The sequence below is a fragment of the Paralichthys olivaceus genome, chromosome 22 (genome assembly GCF_024713975.1).
Source record: "Paralichthys olivaceus isolate ysfri-2021 chromosome 22, ASM2471397v2, whole genome shotgun sequence".
Lineage (NCBI taxonomy): Eukaryota > Metazoa > Chordata > Actinopteri > Pleuronectiformes > Paralichthyidae > Paralichthys > Paralichthys olivaceus.
In genome coordinates this window covers 16,250,537-16,271,226 of record NC_091114.1, presented here as the reverse complement: position 1 = coordinate 16,271,226, position 20,690 = coordinate 16,250,537, and the positions used below count along the sequence as shown (strand labels likewise).

Below are 20,690 nucleotides of genomic sequence, written 5' to 3'. Positions count from 1 at the left end.
ATCATATTGCTTCTCCTCTTCGAGTCACGTTTACAACATTTAAACGCCGTCTGCACTCTGCTCCCCCGCTCGGGGTCGGGTTGCTCGGTGCCGCAGCAGGTAACTCGAGGCGTCGCATCCTTAAATAAACTGTTGATAATGATTGGGAGCAGATGCCGGCCATGAACCTGAGCCCCGTCACCTTCAGGTCAGAACAACAGGCGGGAAACAAATACCCCACTCGTCTTGTTTGTCAGGGTAGTAAAAATGAAGCACACTCTCCGAATACACACACACACACACACACACTGTACATATTCTGGGATAGCAACACACACACACACACACAGTCCCGCTTCACCCCCCCACCCAACCCACCCCCGCCTCGATGTTCGTATGTAGCACAGACTTACTCTCCATTGCTTTAATAATAATAATCCCCCTAATTACTAGAATTATTATTGGAATGTAACCTCTTTTCTATTTCGAGGACGAACAAGAAAAAAAAAAAAGAAAAAAAAACCGCAACCAGCACAAGCCAGTCGCCATCTCGGCCCGGCCGCCTGCTCGCTCTTCTCCGCCACGGTCCCACGTTTCCTCTCCTCCACAGCGAACAGTGGCATCACCTGAGTTTCAAACCCTTTTCTCCCCCGTAACTGGATTGACACGGTTTTCAAATAATTACCGAACCTACACGTGGTAATGGGGATTTAGGTGGATTTGATTTGGCAGGCGTTGAGTGAAAGCGTAGCTCGCGTAGCTTTTTAATTCTTTCAAAAATAAAAAACAAGTCGGGGCTTATTCGGTGCAGATGTGTTGGCGCTTTAGCCTGATAGGATTAACGAGTTAGCAAACAGCACAGATAAGCTCACTGGACACCACAAACTCCTTTATTCACCTGTTTCTCTGTCCACACTCGCACACGGACGCCTTTGAACGATACACACTTGTGTACGTGTGTGTACTCGTTTCAAACAAAGCTGATGTTTCTCAGGCGTTTTCTTTCTTTGGGCGATGGCGTCGTTTGTTTGCGGACAGAGGTCGGAGACTCATTATTCGCTATGGGGGTCAAAAAGCCAACGCCACATTTCATTAGCCTTGCTGGTTATCGCCAAGACTGTTAGCCGCCCCCCCCCAAAACAAATTAACGAGAGAAACACAATTAAGAATCCTAATTGTTTGATGACATTATTTTCCTTTAGATTCTAAAAATAATAAATGTGTATACGAAGAAATACTTCAAATTAAAAGTTCCCACAGGTCTGCAATAGTTTGACTTTATCTTTAGGTTTCAGTCGTCACAGAAGCAGATCTGGAGTCAGTGAAGCTGCTGTCGTTCAAAGTGTGGCCACGAGCATCGACGAGCATCAAACCGAATTAAATCCTATTTTTTCCTCGACGATCGAGACATTTAGCTCCGCCCCCCCCCACCTAAGTAATCCACATGACAGAACACAAAGACGCGGGTCTTTCTCTATTTCTGTCTTTTGTTTCCTTTCTTTCTTCGACGTTGTGTTTTCGCGCTTTGCTTTGTCAGCCTGACCTCATTCCACTACCCCCCCCCCCCCCCCCCCTCCCCCCCTGAAGGCAAACGGAATACGGGGTTCGGTGAGCGAATGAGCGGAGAGGACGGTGGAATAAAAAAGCTCGTCTCACCGCTGTGATCATGAATGGAGCAGAGCTGCGTATTGTTTGTTTTTGTCCGAGGCAGCTTAAGTGAAGTCCCCACGTCCTCCTGAAAAAACCTCTTGACGTCACGGCAGACAAGAGCTCGGCAAACCGCGGCCACGGCTTTTGTACATACGTGTAAACACAGCGTCTGTCTGAATCCACGCTTGCTAACTTAATATTCTCCTCTGCTTGTACAGGTTCATCTACATCCACTTCTTATTATGCTTGACAAGAATATAATGTAGTTGATAGTGGAAGTAAATCGGTGCGGTACGGTGGACAAGTGGGCCCAGCGTTACAGACTAGAAACGACATCAAAGCCATACTTTAGAGATTAAAACATGTATATTTAGATGATCTGTTCTTGTGCATCCCTTTATTTGTGTTGTCTGTCGTGCCGCGGAGCAGCGGTCAAACCAGGGCAGAAGAGTCAGTGACCACGCTACAGCCAAGAAACGCCTGTTTGTCCACGATCAAGTCCAGAAGACACGTAGAGTAGGATTTTAGTTTGTGTTTGAGACGATCGTACGCTCGTCTCGTGGCGCTTAAGCGTGGGCTAATCCCTTCCGCAGCACGGCCAATCAGTTACCACCGTCCTTTCAGGGAGGCATCTGCCAATCAGGAAGCTCTACAGGGCCCCATCTCACAATCCACCAATCTTCTTACTGCCTCATCACTTGTTTTTCTACCCCGACGATCGCCGCTCTGTTTACTGAATTCTGTTTCTATCATGTACGTGGATTCCTGCGTCAGTGTGACCCTCCCCCATTGGTTTTGTTGTGTTTCTGATGTGACGGCATGTGAAAATCCAGATGTGTATGTTTTCAGGCTTTTTAATTCCCTCAGTGTATTTTTGACATTTCAATCTGTGACGTGTTGTAGAGAAATGGTGGCTGAGGTGAGAACGCACAAGAACACCCCTTGTATTGTCTTTTCTGCACTAAATAAAATTTGCTGCATATTGCTTTAAACTCTCTCCAGTTTGCTTTTGTCAATTTTGTTGAAAAACTCTAAATGTTAAAGACGTTAAAACGTGTTTTCACACCTGAAAGTCCGAGACGAGCTTCGTGACCTTTGTCTCATTTGATCCGGTTGGTTTTGGTTTCACGTTGTAATTCAGGGAACACGGTTCGTTTTGTTTGTTTGTGATCGTTTGGACCTTTTCGATTATCAGCAGGACGACAACGTGCAAGAAGAAGAACCAACCGACAAAATAATCTCTGAACGATGAGGATGACACAAAAATTTAAGATTTGAATCTGTATTTCCAGGTTTGGAAACTGGATCAACTCGTTTTATTAATATGAAAACACATGATCCATTTCTATTTGGATCTACCAAAGTATTTTCAGATGTTTGAAGGAGATCTCTCTGACCTGGACCCTTCGGGGGATGGTAGTATTGGTGTGAACCCCCCCCCCCCCCCCCATAGGAGCTGGTTTCAATCTGGTGCCCTCTGGGTGCTGCTCCACTTCAAACAGACTCGTGGACGACAGAACGTGGCGTCTTCATTACAGAGCTGGAATTTAGAGCACGCCGTTGCACGGAGGGTAAATAGGACGCCATGCCTTTGTATATCCCCTTGACACACATGAATGCATGTGCATGTTGGGGGGGGGAGGGGTCACAGAGGTCTGCCGCGTTGTGACGGTCTCAGCCTCCACGTTAATTGTTGTAAATCTTTTTATGTTACGTTTAAAAGTGAAACACTTTTTAAAGATGGAGAAGAAAATAAATAAAGATGGACGACATGACGGCTACCAACGGTGAAGCCAAGCGTCTCGACCGCCCCCTGGTGGCTGGCTGCAGTCTAGGTCGCAATCCCTGCCTCCTCCATATCGGTGGATGGGTCACGGACACATAAACGTCAAAGACATTATTCTCAATATTTGAATATATGAAAAACAGCTTTCACGTTCCTCTGTGTCTTCAGGAGACGTCGTTAGAATATTCACTGCAGCACGAATAAACGCCTCAAGCATCAACAATCCAGAATCTACGAGAAACAGAATAAACATCGAGCCACGATGTTGAGAAACTGCAGAAGTAGAAATACATTGTTGTCCTCTTCTGTGACCTCATCACATTAGAATCCAATGAAGGCCCGAGTCGTGTTCACATATGATTAAGAAGCGTCACAGTCTTTTACTGCAGGAGACAAAGGGATTGTGGGAAATGCAGAATAACAGTAACTGAAAGCAACTTAAATCATTTCATCATACGATTAAAATCTGGAACGTGTCTGAACTCTGCAGCGAGTTCACGTGTGTTCATATTCACTCATCGGAGCTCAGGACCAGACATCGCTCTGGTTTTTGGGCGTCTGAAGTCGAAAAGGTTGAAATGTTCTAATTTGATTCAGTCCAGTTTAATAATGATCCTCGACTCGTCCAGAGGTTTGTTTTGGCAAAAGGTTTGTGAATGAATATGGAAGGAAAATAAGCCTCAGCACACGTGACGGAGTTTCAGCGCCAGAGAAATATCTTCTTTCTTCTCGGCTTTGATAATTCAGGATTCAAGACCGAAGATCAGAACTTTACACTCTGTGTTTAAAGGTTGTTTTCAGGGAAGAGGATTTACTTTACCTTCATGTGCTGATTTTAACTCAAGCCCACAGACGCTGAATGTACAGATGGAGCCAAAACATCCCAGAAACCAACGCTGCCATCTTGCGCATTTATGTGTACTTTGATTTTTTCAGTTCTGGTCTTATCCACGACGACCTGCATGATACAAGTACTGCAGTATTTAATCGAGCTTGTGCTCAGGGATCTAAAATCTATAATGTTGGATTTCTTCTTTTACTCCCCGTTAGTTATTTGACACAGTTTCCTCCTCCTCTCGAGGAATCACTTTTCTCTCTGGACGATCGATTCTTTTTTCCATCGAGAATCAATTTCAATTCTGGAGGATCAATTTTCCCTCTCGTCAATTTCTCTGTCACAGGATCAATGGGGAGGTTGCACCGAGAGCTGCGTGTCCCGTGTCTTCAGGGCAGAATAGTAAAAGTAAAGTATCACATGTCAACAGGAAGTACCAGAGGACATACTGTACGTTGCTCGACACATGATACATACATGTGTTATGTAAAAAAGAATAAGTAGAAGGTCAGAGGTCAAGCTGCTTTGTTTGTGGTGATGAATAAAACAGGAGAGAATCAGGAGAGTGTGTGTTTGAACAAGTTGCTCAGGCGAAAAAAGGAAAACAGCTTTTTCAAATCGAGCTGAACTTTGGCTCCAGCGCTCGGTTTAAACCGAAGAAAATCCTGCAGCTATTTTTGGAAGTTCCAGAACTGAAGGGTTAGGATTTCACTTGTTTATTGAGCCTCATGATCTTCAACCTCAAAACGTCTCACATCATCACATGACGAGGGCCGCGCGCTCCCGCTCGTCCTCCTTGGCTGTCAGCGGCTTTTTTATTAAGACATATGTGGACAGAATACTTCAGATTGCACGAGACTGGGGGGGAGGGGGGGAGGGGGGGAGGGACGAGATGAGATCAGACGGCTTCAGATCAGATCAGATCTGAAGGGAGGAGGAGGAGGATGCTGCTGTCAGCTGCAGCATGGCACAGCGTTCTCAGCTGTTTGAGCAGAATATGGTTTATAGAAAATCCCAGTTTGGCCCAAATACATGATGCTTTCATGTCTCAGCTGCACGGGAAATAAAAAACAGTGTCATCAGGGCGACAAAAGCATGTGATGCATGTTAAGGTCTTACCTGATACGCGTGTGATACACATGTTAGAGTGAAAGGACTCAGTGATTTACCTCCCACACACACACACACACACACACACACACATGCAGCAACAGGCAGGAGCTGCAGGAACAGAGCAGCTCACATATTGAGTTGTGCATGTGAATGAAGCACTGCAGCTTTTCATCAGCTGCTCGCGTCAGGGGGCTGAAGCTACAGGGAGGGGAAAAAAAAAAACATGCCTGTCAGTGATTGTTAGGCTAAAAATAAAAAATCACTTGAGAGGCAGCGTATATTGTGTTTTGATTTACCGCTGGGATTTTTTTTCTTTGTTTCACATCCACGCAGCTGCACAGCCTGCGTTCGCTCTCAGATGCAGTGACAGGTCTCCACGAGGCTCAGACTGCTGATGTCGACGGAGGTCGCTCCTTCCAGGGAAAATCCTCTTCTGCACCAGAGGTGATGACACGTAGAGAAGCAGAAGTGGGGATTTGAAACCACGTTTGAATCCCTCAGATTCAGAGTTTAATTTAGATTCTGCAGCACGTCGGACACACGCGCATCCCAGCTGGGGAATCAAATATAAACAACCACTCATTCTCATTATCACACCTACGGACAATTAAGAGTGTCCACTTAACTTAACCTCGATGTGCACGTCTCTGGAGCGTGGGAGGAAGTCTGACACCCGGAGAACACACAGAAAGACCACGGCCAAGCAGGGGTTCCAACCGGGAGCCATGTTGCTAACAGAGTGCTAACCACTGCACCAACGTGCCGCCCTCTTAGAAATCAGTCCTCTAGATAAAGGAAATGTAATATGTCATTGAAAAAGTCTTTGTTGTGTAATTATAAAGTTTTCAAATCATTGTAGAAAGTACAGTCAAGTTTTTAATGCATATAGAAATACTAATACTAACGCTGTACTGTAAAAACTGTAAAGTTACAGTAAATGATTAAATACATTGGTTTTATTTCTACATGATCAACGAATCAGCTGCTTCACTCTGGAACAATCATTCAGTCTGAAAAATACTTTTACAGAACCTCGTGAGCCTCGGTTACAAATACTTCAAGCGTCTGCTCTAGTGCCCTTGAGCAAGAGACTCCTCTCAGAGTCAATGTGAAGCTCGGCTGTGACGATGGTTTCCTGCGTTGATGCGTCACCTCGACGTTGGGTTCGTCCTCCGGTGGCCGGGGCACCGCGAGTTTACCACCAACACCGGAGAGCGCCGATACCTGAGGAGAGCATCTGGAGGAAGATGGATGATGAGGAGTGAAGAAGAGGAGTGAGGGGGGGGGGGGGGGGTTCTGAGGAAGACGCAGTGGGTTATAAAAACATAATTTGATGTTTTTACATGAAAATAAAAGATGTGGGTTCAACATGAAGGAGTTCAGAGTGAGAGATGTGGAGGAATGAGAGGGGGGGGGGGCTTCAGTGCAGAGACTCTGCTGAGTGCAGGATTGCAGGGAAGGGGGAGAAAAAGAGGAAGCGATGGAGAGAATAAGCAAGAGAGAGGGGTATAGTTTCTATTAATAAACCTGAGAGAGAACATTTGGATTGGGTTGTGGAAAATACAAGAGACAGGAAAAAGAGATGAAAAGATAGATGGAGCTGCCAGTGGACAGACAGAGAGAGAGAGAAAGGGGGAGGAAAAAGAGAAAAGAGAGAGAGAGAGGGGGGGGGGGATACATTTACCTTGACTGACACTGCGACAGGAAGAGAAAGCAGAATCCCCCCCACCTACCCACCACCACACTGACTCCAAGAAACTGTAGCTCCATAACATCATGCGACACATTCTCTGCAGTGGGTTTGCTTTAGGGGCTGCACGAGCATGCATGCACACACGCATGGCCCACGTGCACGTGTGGAGACACACACACACACACACACACACACACACACACACATCTGTTTTATCACAGGAGGCGTTCCAACACCTCAGAAGGCTCCACTGCAGTGATTAGAATAAGAATAATGGAGAGAAGAGTCCGAGTGTTTAAACAAACTTAAAGTAAAACAGAGAGGAGGAAAATCCATGATGGGGTTTAAGCCCAGTGGAGTCAGACTGTAGGAAATCACAAGACACTGAGGATGTAAGAGGATCCAGGATACGCACGAGCCGAGCAGAGATTCAGTGACATTTGCAGGAAGACAGGAAGGATCGATATCACCTCAGAGACCTGGACACGTGGTGGTTTTTGGAACAGACCCCCCTCTCCAGTGTCTCGTCGATACAGCTGCAGTGCAAAGAACATCCGTCTCCTCCAGACCTCCGCCGGGGCCACGGTGGATTTAAAGGCCCGGACTGGAAGGAGAGCAGCAGAGGACGTTAGGTTCAAGTCATATTAACTGCTTCCTGTCCAAACCTTCAATCAATCAACCAACCAATCAATCAATCTATCTATCTATCTATCTATCTATCTATCTATCTATCTATCTACAGTATCTCTCTCTCTCTCTCTCTCTATTTACAGTCTCTATCTATCGATCTACAGTATCTCTCTCTCTCTCTCTATCTATCTATCTACAGTATCTCTCTCTCTCTCTCTCTCTCTATCTATCTATCTATTTACAGTCTCTATCTATCGATCTACAGTATCTCTCTCTCTCTCTCTCTATCTATCCATCTCCTGGTTTTAAACTCCGGTGTTTGTCGTGTGCAGCAGTTTTCTGCCGGATCACTTGTGTTTGTTTGCCGAGTGGATAACCTGCGGGATTTGAAGCCTATTGTTGTGCTCTCTCGTTGCCATGGACGACAGCATCAGATACTGTATAGGGTAAAAATGCAGCATGAATGTAAAGTGTCTCGTTTGCAGAAGCCGGTGGTTCAGTGTCAGGCAAAGGCCGCCCACTAGTGGTGGAGATGGAGAGGTGCAGGTTTCAAGAATGCATTACTTAGACATGATTCATACAGACACACACACACACACACACACAGGTTTGCACACACTCTCACTCCGATGCTGCTTTCAGACAATGTTGAGAAGAGTTTTTATTTTCTCATCTTGAGAAAATAGAACAAGAAACAATTTCTCGAAATATGTTTAATGACGTGCGGCTGTGCTCAGATCCACAGGAAACAAGGAATCACTTAAATGTGCACGTTACTGAATCAGGAGTTGTGTTGTGTGTAATCGTAAATGATGCCCCCCCTCCCCCACCCCCGATTGAGAAAAATTCTAGCTCCGCCACTGGGGTTTGGGTTCAGGGGCTCTTACCTCGGCTCAGAGCCACAGAGGACAGAGCGTGATCTCACACCAGGCTCGGGTGTGTCACACTGAGAGTGGGAGGGCCTCTCCAGCTCCAGGAAGATTAGCTGAGCACCTGTTAGTGTGTGTGAGTCACAGCCAAGTGCAGGAAGTGGAGCACCGAACCACGTCACAGGGAAACATGCAGAGTAAGTTCTACTTCTTTATTTCACTCGTTTTCAGTCTTTACTACTTCTCTAAAGATTCATCCAACTCAGAGTTCCATGTTGAGCTTGTTTCCACGTGTCAGGAACGTCTCAGTCTCTACTTTTGCTGAGTGAAATGAGGTTAACAGATTCTTTCTCCAAGGAACTTTCACACAATCATGAAAAGTTTCAGCCGAGAGCATTTCTTTGTTTGGTTTTTGATAGAAATTATCAATGACTGATACTGACGTTCATGTGCTGAAATGATTTATCGTACATTACTATCAGAATGTAGCCCGAACAATCCTACACGTGATTATTTTGTTCTTTAGAGTAAAAGGAAAAAAGGACGTGGTGTGAAAACCAATCATTCATTTGTAATTGAACAGAAAAAACATAATTAAAGAAAGGGAAACATAAATAAGGGAAACAAACAGAGTCACAGGAGAAAACGTTAAAAACCGTACATTCCATAAAGAATATTGATTCTGTGACGTCCACGTTAATCAGAAGATATCTGAGGGATTTTAAAAGTAAAACAGTAATCGTATTTTATTTCAGCGTGGATTCACAGCCCAGGTTGTGTTTTGTTTTAAACCTGCAGCAAGGTAGAAGGTCCTGAGTTTCTACATTCCTCTCATTGTTCCTTCACCCACCACTAACATTTAAAGACACTTCCTGTCTGAGACAAACAGCTTCACGTTGTCGTGTCATGAACACGATGTTTTCTCGTCTCGATCACAAACGTCATCTAACGAGTCGTGTTTTCAATGTTTGTTCACCTCCCTGAATATTAGTACAAGACTTTGAATCAACCTCGATACTACCAGCAAATATCTACAAAATACGTTAATCCTCTAAATAACTAACAATATAATATTTGTTTTAAAGATATAACATGTCTATACTAGACACTCCGTAACTCTCACTAAGCAACAGCGCCCTCTGCAGCCACCGGATGATTAATTCGTCTAACGACTAAACCTATGTTATATATTTTTCCAACATTGTTCAAACCCAGAGAAACCAGGTTTTATTCAAGGTAACAGGACGTTTCGTTTTGTCACCTGTTTTTGCGACACATCAACTTTACTGGTTTTGTCTCTGACTTCAACGTATAACGAAGGAAACTCGCGCTGCTCGCTTGTTAGTTTCCTGTTTGTATTGGTCACTCGTTGCTCGGTAACAACTGAGTTGCATCAGGTGAAGACAACAACTCCCATGATTCCACGCTGCTTCACAAAGTCATCATAATAGGTCTTTTATAATTGTTTCGATTGAGAGCCCTAGTGGCCGAAGTTGTACTTTTAACAACAGCATTACTCCAGATTTAAAAAACTCCCCCTTGTTTCAAATGTCAGCATTAAGTGTTGGGTTGGTAGTTTGATTCCCAGGTTCTCTGATTAGGACGGTGCCTTTGGTTTATGAGTATATGGTTAAGATTAAATAATAGTTAATGGAATTGCGTAAAAGACACAAAAGAGGAACAACTGCTCAGACTTCTAGTCACTTTTCTTTCTGCTCCTCAGGTAGAAACTAAAACACAACCTGACACTTTTGAAGTATTGTCGTCTTATAGCAAATATTTCAGGTCATGACACAAAATAATCTCCTTTCACTCATTGTTCTGTCTCGTCTTTCTCTGTGACTGTTTATGATCGAGTCCCTGAGCCAATAAAAGACCAGAGTCAGATTAAAACCGACCTTTGACTTTCACTCCTCTGTGGTTTGACTGTTGGGCCTTGGCGTTGTCATACTCTCTGTATACCTTCTAGTTGTAGATGTGTAGTTAAGTGTCTTGTCTCCGTCTCTTCCTCCCTCTTGCAGGCATTAGCTCTCCGGGAGGCCGCGTCCTCTCCGAGGACCAGTTCAGCTGCTCCATCTGCCTGGAGGTGTTCGTGGAGCCCGTCTCAACGCCCTGCGGCCACAGCTTCTGCAAGGCCTGCCTGCAGGGCTACTGGAACCACAGCAAGAAGCTCTCCTGCCCCATGTGCAAGAAGAACTACTCCAAGAAACCCGAGATGAGCGTCAACAGGGTCCTGGCTGAGATCTCCTCCCAGTTTCAGGGGCTGTTGATGGCCGGAGGGGCCACCGTGGACGGAGGGGCCTCCTCGCGAGGGTCCACGCTGAACCTGAGCTCAGATTCGGGCCACGGTGGCCCATCAGGGATCGATACCGGGGAGTTTGCCCAGCCTGGGGAGGTCCCGTGTGGTGCCTGCATTGGGAGGAAGTTAAAGGCGCTGAAGTCTTGTGTGAACTGTCCCGGGTCGTTCTGTGAGACGCACCTACGGCATCATAAAAAGGTCAGACTGCTGCTTTGGGTTTTAGGGTTTCTGCAAGTTAATAAATAAACCTCACTTTTTATGTGTTCTTATGAAAATGATATCTTGTCTGTAAAGTTTCATGTATTTCTCTGTAACTCAGCATGTTTGCTTCTGGTTTTGAAGAAAAGCAAAAAAAGGATTTGAAGCAAACTGATGAGACGTTCAAACACAATTCTCTCCATCCCTTCATGCAGGTGAAGTCTCTGTCGTCTCATCGTCTCATCGAACCCACTTTCCACCTGGAGGACAAGATCTGTAAGAAACACGAACGTCTCCTGGACGTCTACTGCCGCACCGACCACGTCTGCATCTGCACGGCCTGCGCCGAGGCCACGCACAAGTCCCACGACATCGTCACCACCGACCACGAGTGGAAGAAGAAAATGGTGAGACTCTACATATGGAAATAAAGAGAAAATGATGAGTTTGCGAGCAGGTTTATATTTCCTATGTTGTCTCAAGAGTACCTGAAGGACTCTGATGTAGCGAGAGATCATCAGTGACCCACAATCCTGTCTGTCTGTCCACAGAGTAACGTGGGGAAGAGGAGGTCGGAGCTGAAACACTTGATCAAGGAGAGAGCCAAGAAACTGGAGGAGATCAAACAATCCATCAAGGTCATCAAGGTGAGAGCTCGGAGCGTTTAACTGCTCAAGATGGAAAGAGACTGAGCCGTGAGGAAGTGACCATATTTATATATATATATATATATATAAATATATATATATATATCTATATATATATATATATATGTGTAGACACTCACATTTTATTTATAACGTCAGTAAATGTTTCCCAAAATACTTTTTGGCCGTTTAGAGTCAAATACACCATAAGCACTGTATGCGTTGGGGGCGTGGCTACCATGTGAGTGACAGCTCGCGGCCTGAGCGCCTCTCTCTGTGTACAGATGTTATCAGAGGCCAAACACCAGCTCTGAAAGTTTCGGTGTCGTATTTCAACTCTTCCACGTTTACGTCAAGAGCAAGAATCTAGATCTGACGAGACCTCCAGCTTCTATTTGATCGACTCTGCATTTTAACGTTCTCACAGGGAATGAGAAACTGATTTCATTCATTTAAGGACACTGCAACAAATGAGGCCATGAGATGATGTTTAAATAAAAACGTCCCACTTTTCCACAATTTTACTCCAGATAAAGTTAAAAAAGTTAACACGTCCGTGAACACGTCTTTCATGTCTCTCGTTCTCTGGAAGCGGAGGAGGTGGACGCTTCCTCCTGCAGTCTGTTTTTCTCAGATCCACGTCTGAGGCTGTTGAACCGGTGCGACCGGTGTAAACACACCCAGTGTTCACCTGCAGGTAAACTGGCCTCGAGCACAGGAGAGCGACTCTCTGAAGATGAACCTGTTTCTTACAAATGAAGGGATTGTGATGTAACGCAGGAGGAGAGCGAGACGTGACTGAGGTTTTAAATGGTTTTTCATAATAATATAATAAGTAAAATACAGTGAAAGTGTGAAGAGACCCACTGTCTATATAAATAAAATAAAAATAATCTAAAATAAATTGAAAAGGATAAAAATAGAATCATACAAAATAACAAGATAATACAGATTATTATTCAAAATATATCTCGAGATTAAAAGTAATCAAACAATAAGTAAAATGTAGAGAACGTAGAAATAGTCTAATTTCCCAGGTGTGTGTGTGTGTGTGTGTGTGTGTGTGTGTGTGTGTGTGTGTGTGTGTGTGTGTGTGTGTGTGTGCGTGTGTGCGTGTGTGTGTGTGTGCGTGCTCATTGATTTGAATAAAGACAAAGATGCATCACTGGATTATTAAGTTTAACATTAAGTGTTGAGGATAAAACCTGTTTGTCAAGTTGTACGAGCAGGAGACACACACACACACACACACACACACACAGGAAACAATGGATGAAAAGAGCAACTTAAACCAGTTGATCGTGAGTCTAATTAGTTTTTAACACTTTTATTTGAAACCCTGTGAACTGACGGAGAAAGAAACTTGTTTATTTCTCATCACATCTTTGTGTAAAAGGAAGTTAAAAAAAACGTAAACGTGCTTTTACAGGTTCTGAAGATTTTAAAGGTGCATTTTAATTCTGTGAAGAGTTCCTGCCTCTTATTTATCAATACTCTCTAAAAGACAGTGTCCGGAACACGAAGTAGATAAGATGACAAACCATCTCAGAGATAAATGTATTTTTCACGCGACTGTCTATTTGGTCCATGTCCCATCTGCTAACTTGGAGGAGGCAGGGTTATGATACTGCAGACAGTCACCAGGGGGCGATTGAGTGGCTTTGGCTTCAGTTTTGGAAGCTGTGCCGTCGTCCATGTTTATTTCAGGATTATCTGACCCGCCACCTGACTGACACTGGTTAGAGAAGCGGAACAGTAACAGATCCATTCGTCTGCCGACTCTTTTCCAGGCCAGCGCTCAGAAGGAGCTGGAGGAGAGCTGGCAGGTTTACGCCGAGCTGCAGCGTCTGGTGGAGCAGAGTCAGGCGGAGCTGGTGGAGCTGATCGCCACGCGGCAGCGGGAGAACGAGCGCCACGCCCAGGAGCTGGCTCGGGGGTTAGAGAACGAACTGAGTCAGCTGAGGAGGAGGAGCAATGAGCTGGAGGCGTACGCACAGACCCAGGACAAAATCATCTTCCTTCAGGTGAGAGACAGAAACGAACAACCTTCATTTCCATTTGCTGCGTAACGTCTATACAACTTTGGGTGAAGTCCCATGATCCTGAGACACACCTTTAAATACTGTCTAGTCTATGAGTCGCACAGGATGTTGATCTGTCCCCTCTTGTGGTTTATAAAATGTTGATTAAGCTCAGTTTGCAGATTCAGATTCATTCTCTGGTTTGAGGAGAAAGAAAAAGGCCTGAAACACCCAAACAACGACAGATACAGTCTCCGCGTGTGATGATTTCTGATCTGGACAAAATCCTGCATCGATGTCGTCTGTCAAACTGACGACGTGCAGACGGCTCTTAGTATTTACACAGACCGATCTGGAAATCTGGGGAACATCACATCGTAAATCGAGAACAGAAAACACAGCAGCTTCATCTTTAGCCTTTTCTTCTCACTGCCTCTCCTGTTTCCCGCAGAATATTGTGACGCTGCCGCCCCCGCCGGAGCCCGCTGATTGGTCGGCGGTCAGCATCAACACCGACCTTTACCTGGGAACCATCCGCTCGTCCGTCTGCAGCCTCATGGACAAGTTCCAGGAGGAGCTGAAAAGACTGTACGGGAAAGGTAAAGGAAGCTGGACAGAGTTCATCTGTCACCGGGAAACACAGAGTTGAAGATACTTCAGTGTGTCAGAATTAAAATGAAGAAAATAATAAGAAACGCAGGATATTATAGTTTAACTCAGTCTCTGTGTGGATCTACAGTAAAATCCATCCTCTCAACAGGAAGCTGTAGGTCACTGCCCAAGTGCTTTGAAATAGAAATCACTCGTCATCACACTAATGTCACACACACACACACACACACACACACACACTCACACTCACACGCACAGCAGGACAGACAGATGGAGATAGTGTTGATGCCACAGTTAGTCCGTGAGGCCCAGAGTTGACTGACAGCAGCACATGTCTCAGGATCAGAGCTCCATGTTTGTCGTCTGCTTTGACTTTGACTCTGAATGACTCACCTGCTCTCTCTCTCTCTCTCTCTCACTCTCACTCTCACTCTCTCTCTCTCTCTCAGAGCTCCGGAAGGTGCAGAACTACTCCAGTGAGTCCGTCCTCAGGCTTTTATCTGGGTGATATATTACTGGTTTGAACTCATGCTGTGTTTTGTCCTGGGACTCCTCCTAAGTGTGATATAATATTCAGATCTCCTACTCGCCCACAAGATGGCGCCATTCAGAGTGTCTCACATTGGTGCTCGACAGTTAAAGTGACACGACCTCTGCTCCGCCCTGTGCAGGTGAGGTGATCCTGGACTCTTCCACGGCCCAGAGGCACCTGCTTGTGTCTGAGGACGGTCGCCAGGTGAGGTATGAGGAGCGTAAGACCTCCCACACCGAGGGTCCTAAACGCTTCAGCCCCGCCCTCTTCGTCCTGGGCCGAGAGGGTCTCAACTCCGGGCGTCACTACTGGGAGGTGGACGTGGGGCGCAAGACGGCCTGGACGCTCGGCGTGGCCCGAGCTTCAGCTCGCCGCAAGGGCGAGATCAAGCTGAGTCCTGAGGGCGGGTTCTGGTGTCTGTGGCTGAAGAACGGGGAGGTGAAGGCTCTGGCATCGTCCCGCCTGCCTCTCATGCTGCAGGCCCAACCCACTAAAGTGGGGATCTTCCTGGATTATGACAGAGGCAAGATTTCGTTCTACGACGTGAAGGCACGGCTGCATCTCTACACTTTTTCTGATTCCTTCAGCGAGAGTCTGTATCCGATCTTCAGCCCGTGTCTCGTCCAGGAGGGAAAGAACACTTCTCCTCTCATTATAACTCCTGTTAAACACACCTGAGATATTTTCTGAAACATTACCCACGACAACACCTCCTCATGGAACGAGCTGGCTGTTGCATTTGTCGAGTAAAGTAAACGTCTGTTCAGAACGAACATCGGTTAATCCATCAAACTAAAGCAACTCTGTGTCATTTTTTTTATCCTTATTGAAGAAGCAGCTTTAAAATGAGTCCGATGTTCGAGTGTGAACGTGGAGAAAGTTTCCTCCTTCACTCCAACGCTCAGAAGTTCTTAACAACCAGAGTTTATCTCCAAAGTTCAGCAGCAAACTTTAAAACATGAAGACCTCTGAACACAGTTTGGTGGATTTGTCACAGCAGCAGCTCTTCTGGGTCAGGAAGCAGTGTATCATGGGTAATATCCAATGTTCAATTGTTTTTTTTCTCTTTGTGAAAACCACCTCATTGCCCCCTGTGTGGCTGCAGAGGGCGCTGTTGCCCAGTAAAAGTTACATAGTGTTGCTTTAAAGCAGAATTGTGTTAAGTTTGGTCGATGGAAACCAAACTGAAACGTGGATTAACCGACGACATCACAAAGAAGCACGTATGTGTTCGTTGTTCCGTCGTGCCGTGTTAGCTTGTATATAAAGAAGAATAATATAAATGTGTGAAATCCAGTGAAGGACTAAATAAATAAGTGAAGTTTGTGCAGCCCTGGTTCAGGAGGTCGTTTACAGATAAAAACAATGAAGTGCATAGATGCTAATGTTACGTCTGCAGGCTCGGAACTAAATGAGAGGCTTTCTCTACATATTGCAGCTATGACTCTGATCGTACAACGTGAAGGACGTTTCCAAGGACCGCTAAATAAAACATGACATGATGCTGTATTTTTATATCAAGTGCCTGCTTTTGTACTGTCTTGTTAAACTTGTTCAATAAAGATGATCAGTCACAGTGTTTTGTCTCGTGTGTGTAAAGTGAAGCTAATAGTTAAACTCGCAAGACGCAGAAGTCGGTGGAGACCAAAACAAAGCTAAAAGGATAAAGGAGTAAACAGTGAAGCTAACTAGCTTAGCATAACAAGACACTGCTTGGTAAGAACACTTATATTTTTGTAACTGCAACACGTTGCTGTAAGTAAGCGAGAAAGTAAGAAATTTGAATTATTGACATTATCAATGTTAAAAATGTTTTTTATACCTTTAACAAAAATACAATTAAAGCCATGAAAACAAAGTGACTTGAATCAGTACTGTTGAGTTTGTGTTGTCTCTCCCGGAGCTCTCTCCAGGGCCGCGACCGGGGGGGTGTAAATTTGTATCTGGGGTGAGAGGACTGGGAGGGAGGGGGGGTGTATTTTGGGTCTGAGGTGAGGGTTAGTTTGGTTTCTGTCGGTCTCATGTGTCAGTGATCAGCCGAGTGTCGACGCAGCTGCTCTGTGGTGAGTGTCTCCAAATCTCTGCTTTTTCTGTCCGTCCGCTCGCTTTTTTCATTTTTACACTTTCACATCTGCTTCTCTGATCTCTGAGGGGGTGTTGCTGTTGTATTTTGGGATTTTTAAAAGAGCGTTTATCTGATTTAAGAGCCGTGGCCTCGGTTTTTTATCTCTTGAAATGCTTAGAACTTAAAATAACCCAGATTCTGGTTCAGGACCGGTCGCAGGCTTGTGTTGTATTTTTGGAAAGATTTGAATCTGCTCTTCCATTGAACACTAAGGCCTCAAGCAGAGAGCTGCTCGTCTTTAAAGCTCAGATGCAAGCTGAAGGATTTGATGCAGGTTTGTTTAAAAAGATTAGGAGTTGGAAATTTAAGGAAAATGATTATTTTAAGTAGTTTATAATCTGTGGAATTGAACTACTCACAGTATCAACACACCATGGATCATAAATCATTTGACAGATTACCTATTACAGAATTTGTCCTGTAGAGAGAGCTGCAACATTTTTGTTAACGATTCCACTCCGTACTTATTTTAATCTCATTTTTAAACTCCAAAGTTTATTATTAGAATTAATGTTTTCAGGATGTTTATAGTCTATGATTTCTAACACTTCATGATTCCCATCATGCTTTGCTTTCTGGATTTGCATGCAAATGACGCCATCTAACCACAGCCACCTCAATATCACAGCAGGTTTGATGCCCCGTTCAAAGGCTGGTTACTTGCGTTGAAAATGACGCTGCCTCTCCGCCGTGTAGGGATGGCCACAACCGGGAACCTCTCCGAAGAGCAGGTGCACTGCTCCATCTGCCTCGACGTCTTCACCAACCCCGTGTCCATACCCTGCGGACACAACTTCTGCCAGAACTGCATCCTGGGATACTGGAAAACCAGCCCCTTGTACCAGTGTCCCATGTGTAAGAAGTCCTTCCACAAACGGCCGGATATCAGTGTTAATACTGTGCTGAGGGAAATTGCAGAGCAGTTCAAGGAGATCAGGGTCAGGGGTGTGGAAGGGAAGGTGAGCTCACAGGAGGAAGAGAGGAAAGAGAAGAGGTGGACAATGGAGAGAAGGAAAAAGGAGGATGAGGAGAGGCTTCTGGAGAAGGAGCAGCTTGTGGAGGAGCTGAAGCCAGAGGAGGAGAGAACGAGGCAAAGCCCAGAGGACAAGAAGCAACATCAAGAAGAGTTACCTCCGTTAATCCCGTCTGTGTCGGCGCCCAACCCTTCTCCTCCACCCTCACTCCAAGACAGCGCTCAGGCTCCACCTCCTCCACTGCCCCAAACATCACCTCCACCCTCACCTCAAACCTCACCTTCACCTCTGTCTGCCTCCCCCCCACTTCCTGTCTGGGAGGACGTCCTGTGCGACGTCTGCCTTGGGGACGGGAGGCCGAGAGCGGTCAAATCCTGCCTCGTGTGTCTCACCTCCTACTGCGAGGAGCACCTGAGGTCTCACTCCGCCAGGTTCACCAAGCACAAGCTGATGGACCCCGTGGCCAACATGGAGGACAGGATGTGTCCGAAGCACGAGAGGCTCCTGGAGCTGTTCTGTAAGAAGGACCAGACGTGCGTCTGCGTGCTCTGTACGGAGACCGACCACCGGGCGCACTACACCGTCCCCGTGGAGCGAGAATGGATGGAGAAGAAGGTGAGACACAGAATTCTTTTTATTTTTCAGGGTTTTTTGTTAAATGAAAATGTTTTTAAACATCAGCCGATATTCGAAAAACCTCCAAGTCGTCTGCCTCGTTTGTGAAATCGTTTTGTGCAGGCTCAGCTGAAGAGGACAGAAATAGACGTCCAGCGGATGATCCAGGACCGAGTGAAGAAGGTGGAGCAGATCAAACATTCTCTCGAGCTCAACAAAGTGAGTCCTCCGCAGATCAAACGTGCTGCTGACTGGGTCATGTACCACAACGTAGATCTGTGTTTTCAGGCCAGCGCCCGGGGAGAGATCCAGGAGAGCGTGCAGGTCTTCTCCGAGCTGGTGCGATCCATCCAGAGGACCCAGGCCGAGCTGGTTCTGGCCATCGAGGAGAAGCAGAGGCAGACGGAGAGGTGGGCCGAGGGGCTCATCGCTGACCTGGAGCAGGAAATCGCTGAGCTGAAGAGGAGGAATTCAGACTTGGAGAATGTGGCTCGGACCGACCACATTCATTTCTTAAAGGTGAAGGTGATTTGTGTTGACGAGGAAAGATAACGAGCCAAAATATCCCAGATCTCTTGTGACTGTAATGAAACGTTAGTCACAATAAATCCTTTATAGAGACTTCCAATCGTTCATCTTGTCTTTACGACGAACACTTTGCAGTAAGTGATTTGATATTTGTTTCTAACTGTAGAGTTTCCCAGCACTGAGCACATCTCCATCTGTCAAAGACTGGTCCGACACCAGTGTTCCCACTGACATGTGTGTAGGCATGATCCGGAGGTCCGTGTCAGAACTGGAGCCGCTGTTAAATGAACTGATTGACAAACTGGCCGACAGCGGTGAGACCTTCTTTAAATTCACAGTTTGTCTTGAATGTTTCCAGAGGAAGAAATAAATCCTCTGATAATTCTGTCTTTTGTTTTTCACAGAGATCAAAAAGATTTTGAATTACACAGGTAAAGTTTCTTCTTTTAGTTTAGTTTCTGTTTTCTATTTGGAAATGGACCAACAAAATAAATCCCCTGTGTTTCCACAGTGGACGTGACTCTGGACCCCGACAGCGCCAACCCATGGCTGCAGCTTTCTCAGGACAGACATCAGGTGAGACACTTGGGAGCGTGGCAGGACCTCCCCGACCACCCTGACCGCTTTGACACGGTGGTCATCGTCCTGGGCCGAGAGGGCTTCACCTCAGGGAGACATTACTGGGAGGTCCAGGTGGGGGACAAGGACGACTGGTACCTGGGAGTCGCCAGGTCATCGGTCAACAGAAAGGGCCGGATCTCTGTGAGCACCACTCAAGGCTACTGGGCTCTGGCCATGAAGAAAGGCCACGGGTACCGGGTGTCAACGTCTCCGCCCTTACTGCTCCCCCTCGACCCCAAGCCCAGGCGGGTGGGTGTGTACGTGGACTACGAGGAGGGCCAATTGTCGTTTTACGACGTGAAAGCTCGGACCCATATTTACACGTTCAAAGATGCGTTCACGGAGAAGATTCTGCCTTTTTTCTACCTGTACTGCTGCGACAAAGCCTCGGACACCATCGTGATCCGGCCCGTGAACGAGAAAACCACGATCAAGCAACACTAAGGACATGTCTGACAGTGAAAACGTGAAAAGTGAAAAGTGACTGTTTTGTTTTCTGTGTTTAAATGAAATCCTGTGTTTTATGTATATTTATACACACAGACTGTAGCTAACATGCTAATTATACACATGATGTGTTCACATCAGCTCATGGCTTCAAACCTCGAGAGGATAGTTCTTTGTTTGGGAAATGATTTTTTTTTTTGCTGTGTAGTCAAATAAGACATTGACTCACTTTTTTGGTTGAAGATTGATTTCACTGAAAAGTCTAAACGCTAAACGTAAAGCCTGACCTTGCTAGCTCGTTAGCAATTTAGACAGGAACGAAGGAGGAAACACAGACTGTACGTAAAGGAGGACGACTGCATCTCCACTTCCTCCCAAAAATGACGCTGACACATCCCAGACACGGTCGCAGGAGTTTTCATTTTACAAATAACTTACTGAAACCAAACGATACCAATTTATAAAAAATTATAGAAACTAATATGGAGAATGCAGATTTTTGTGAGTGCATCCATT

General features: G+C 45.6%; 1 protein-coding gene across 1 annotated transcript; it reads left to right on the top strand.

The window, feature by feature from the left end:
- Positions 1-8,607: 8,607 nt before the first annotated feature.
- Positions 8,608-20,306, top strand: btr12 (bloodthirsty-related gene family, member 12). Its single transcript, XM_020106089.2, has 15 exons — positions 8,608-8,752; positions 10,577-11,052; positions 11,268-11,459; positions 11,604-11,699; positions 13,490-13,723; positions 14,172-14,319; positions 14,782-14,808; positions 15,004-15,537; positions 16,867-16,927; positions 17,618-18,578; positions 18,702-18,797; positions 18,867-19,097; positions 19,273-19,420; positions 19,511-19,537; positions 19,618-20,306. Exons 1-15 carry the CDS (start codon positions 8,746-8,748, stop codon positions 20,169-20,171), a joined length of 3,792 nt encoding a protein of 1,263 aa, XP_019961648.2. The 5' UTR covers positions 8,608-8,745; the 3' UTR covers positions 20,172-20,306.
- The last annotated feature ends 384 nt before the right edge of the window (positions 20,307-20,690 follow it).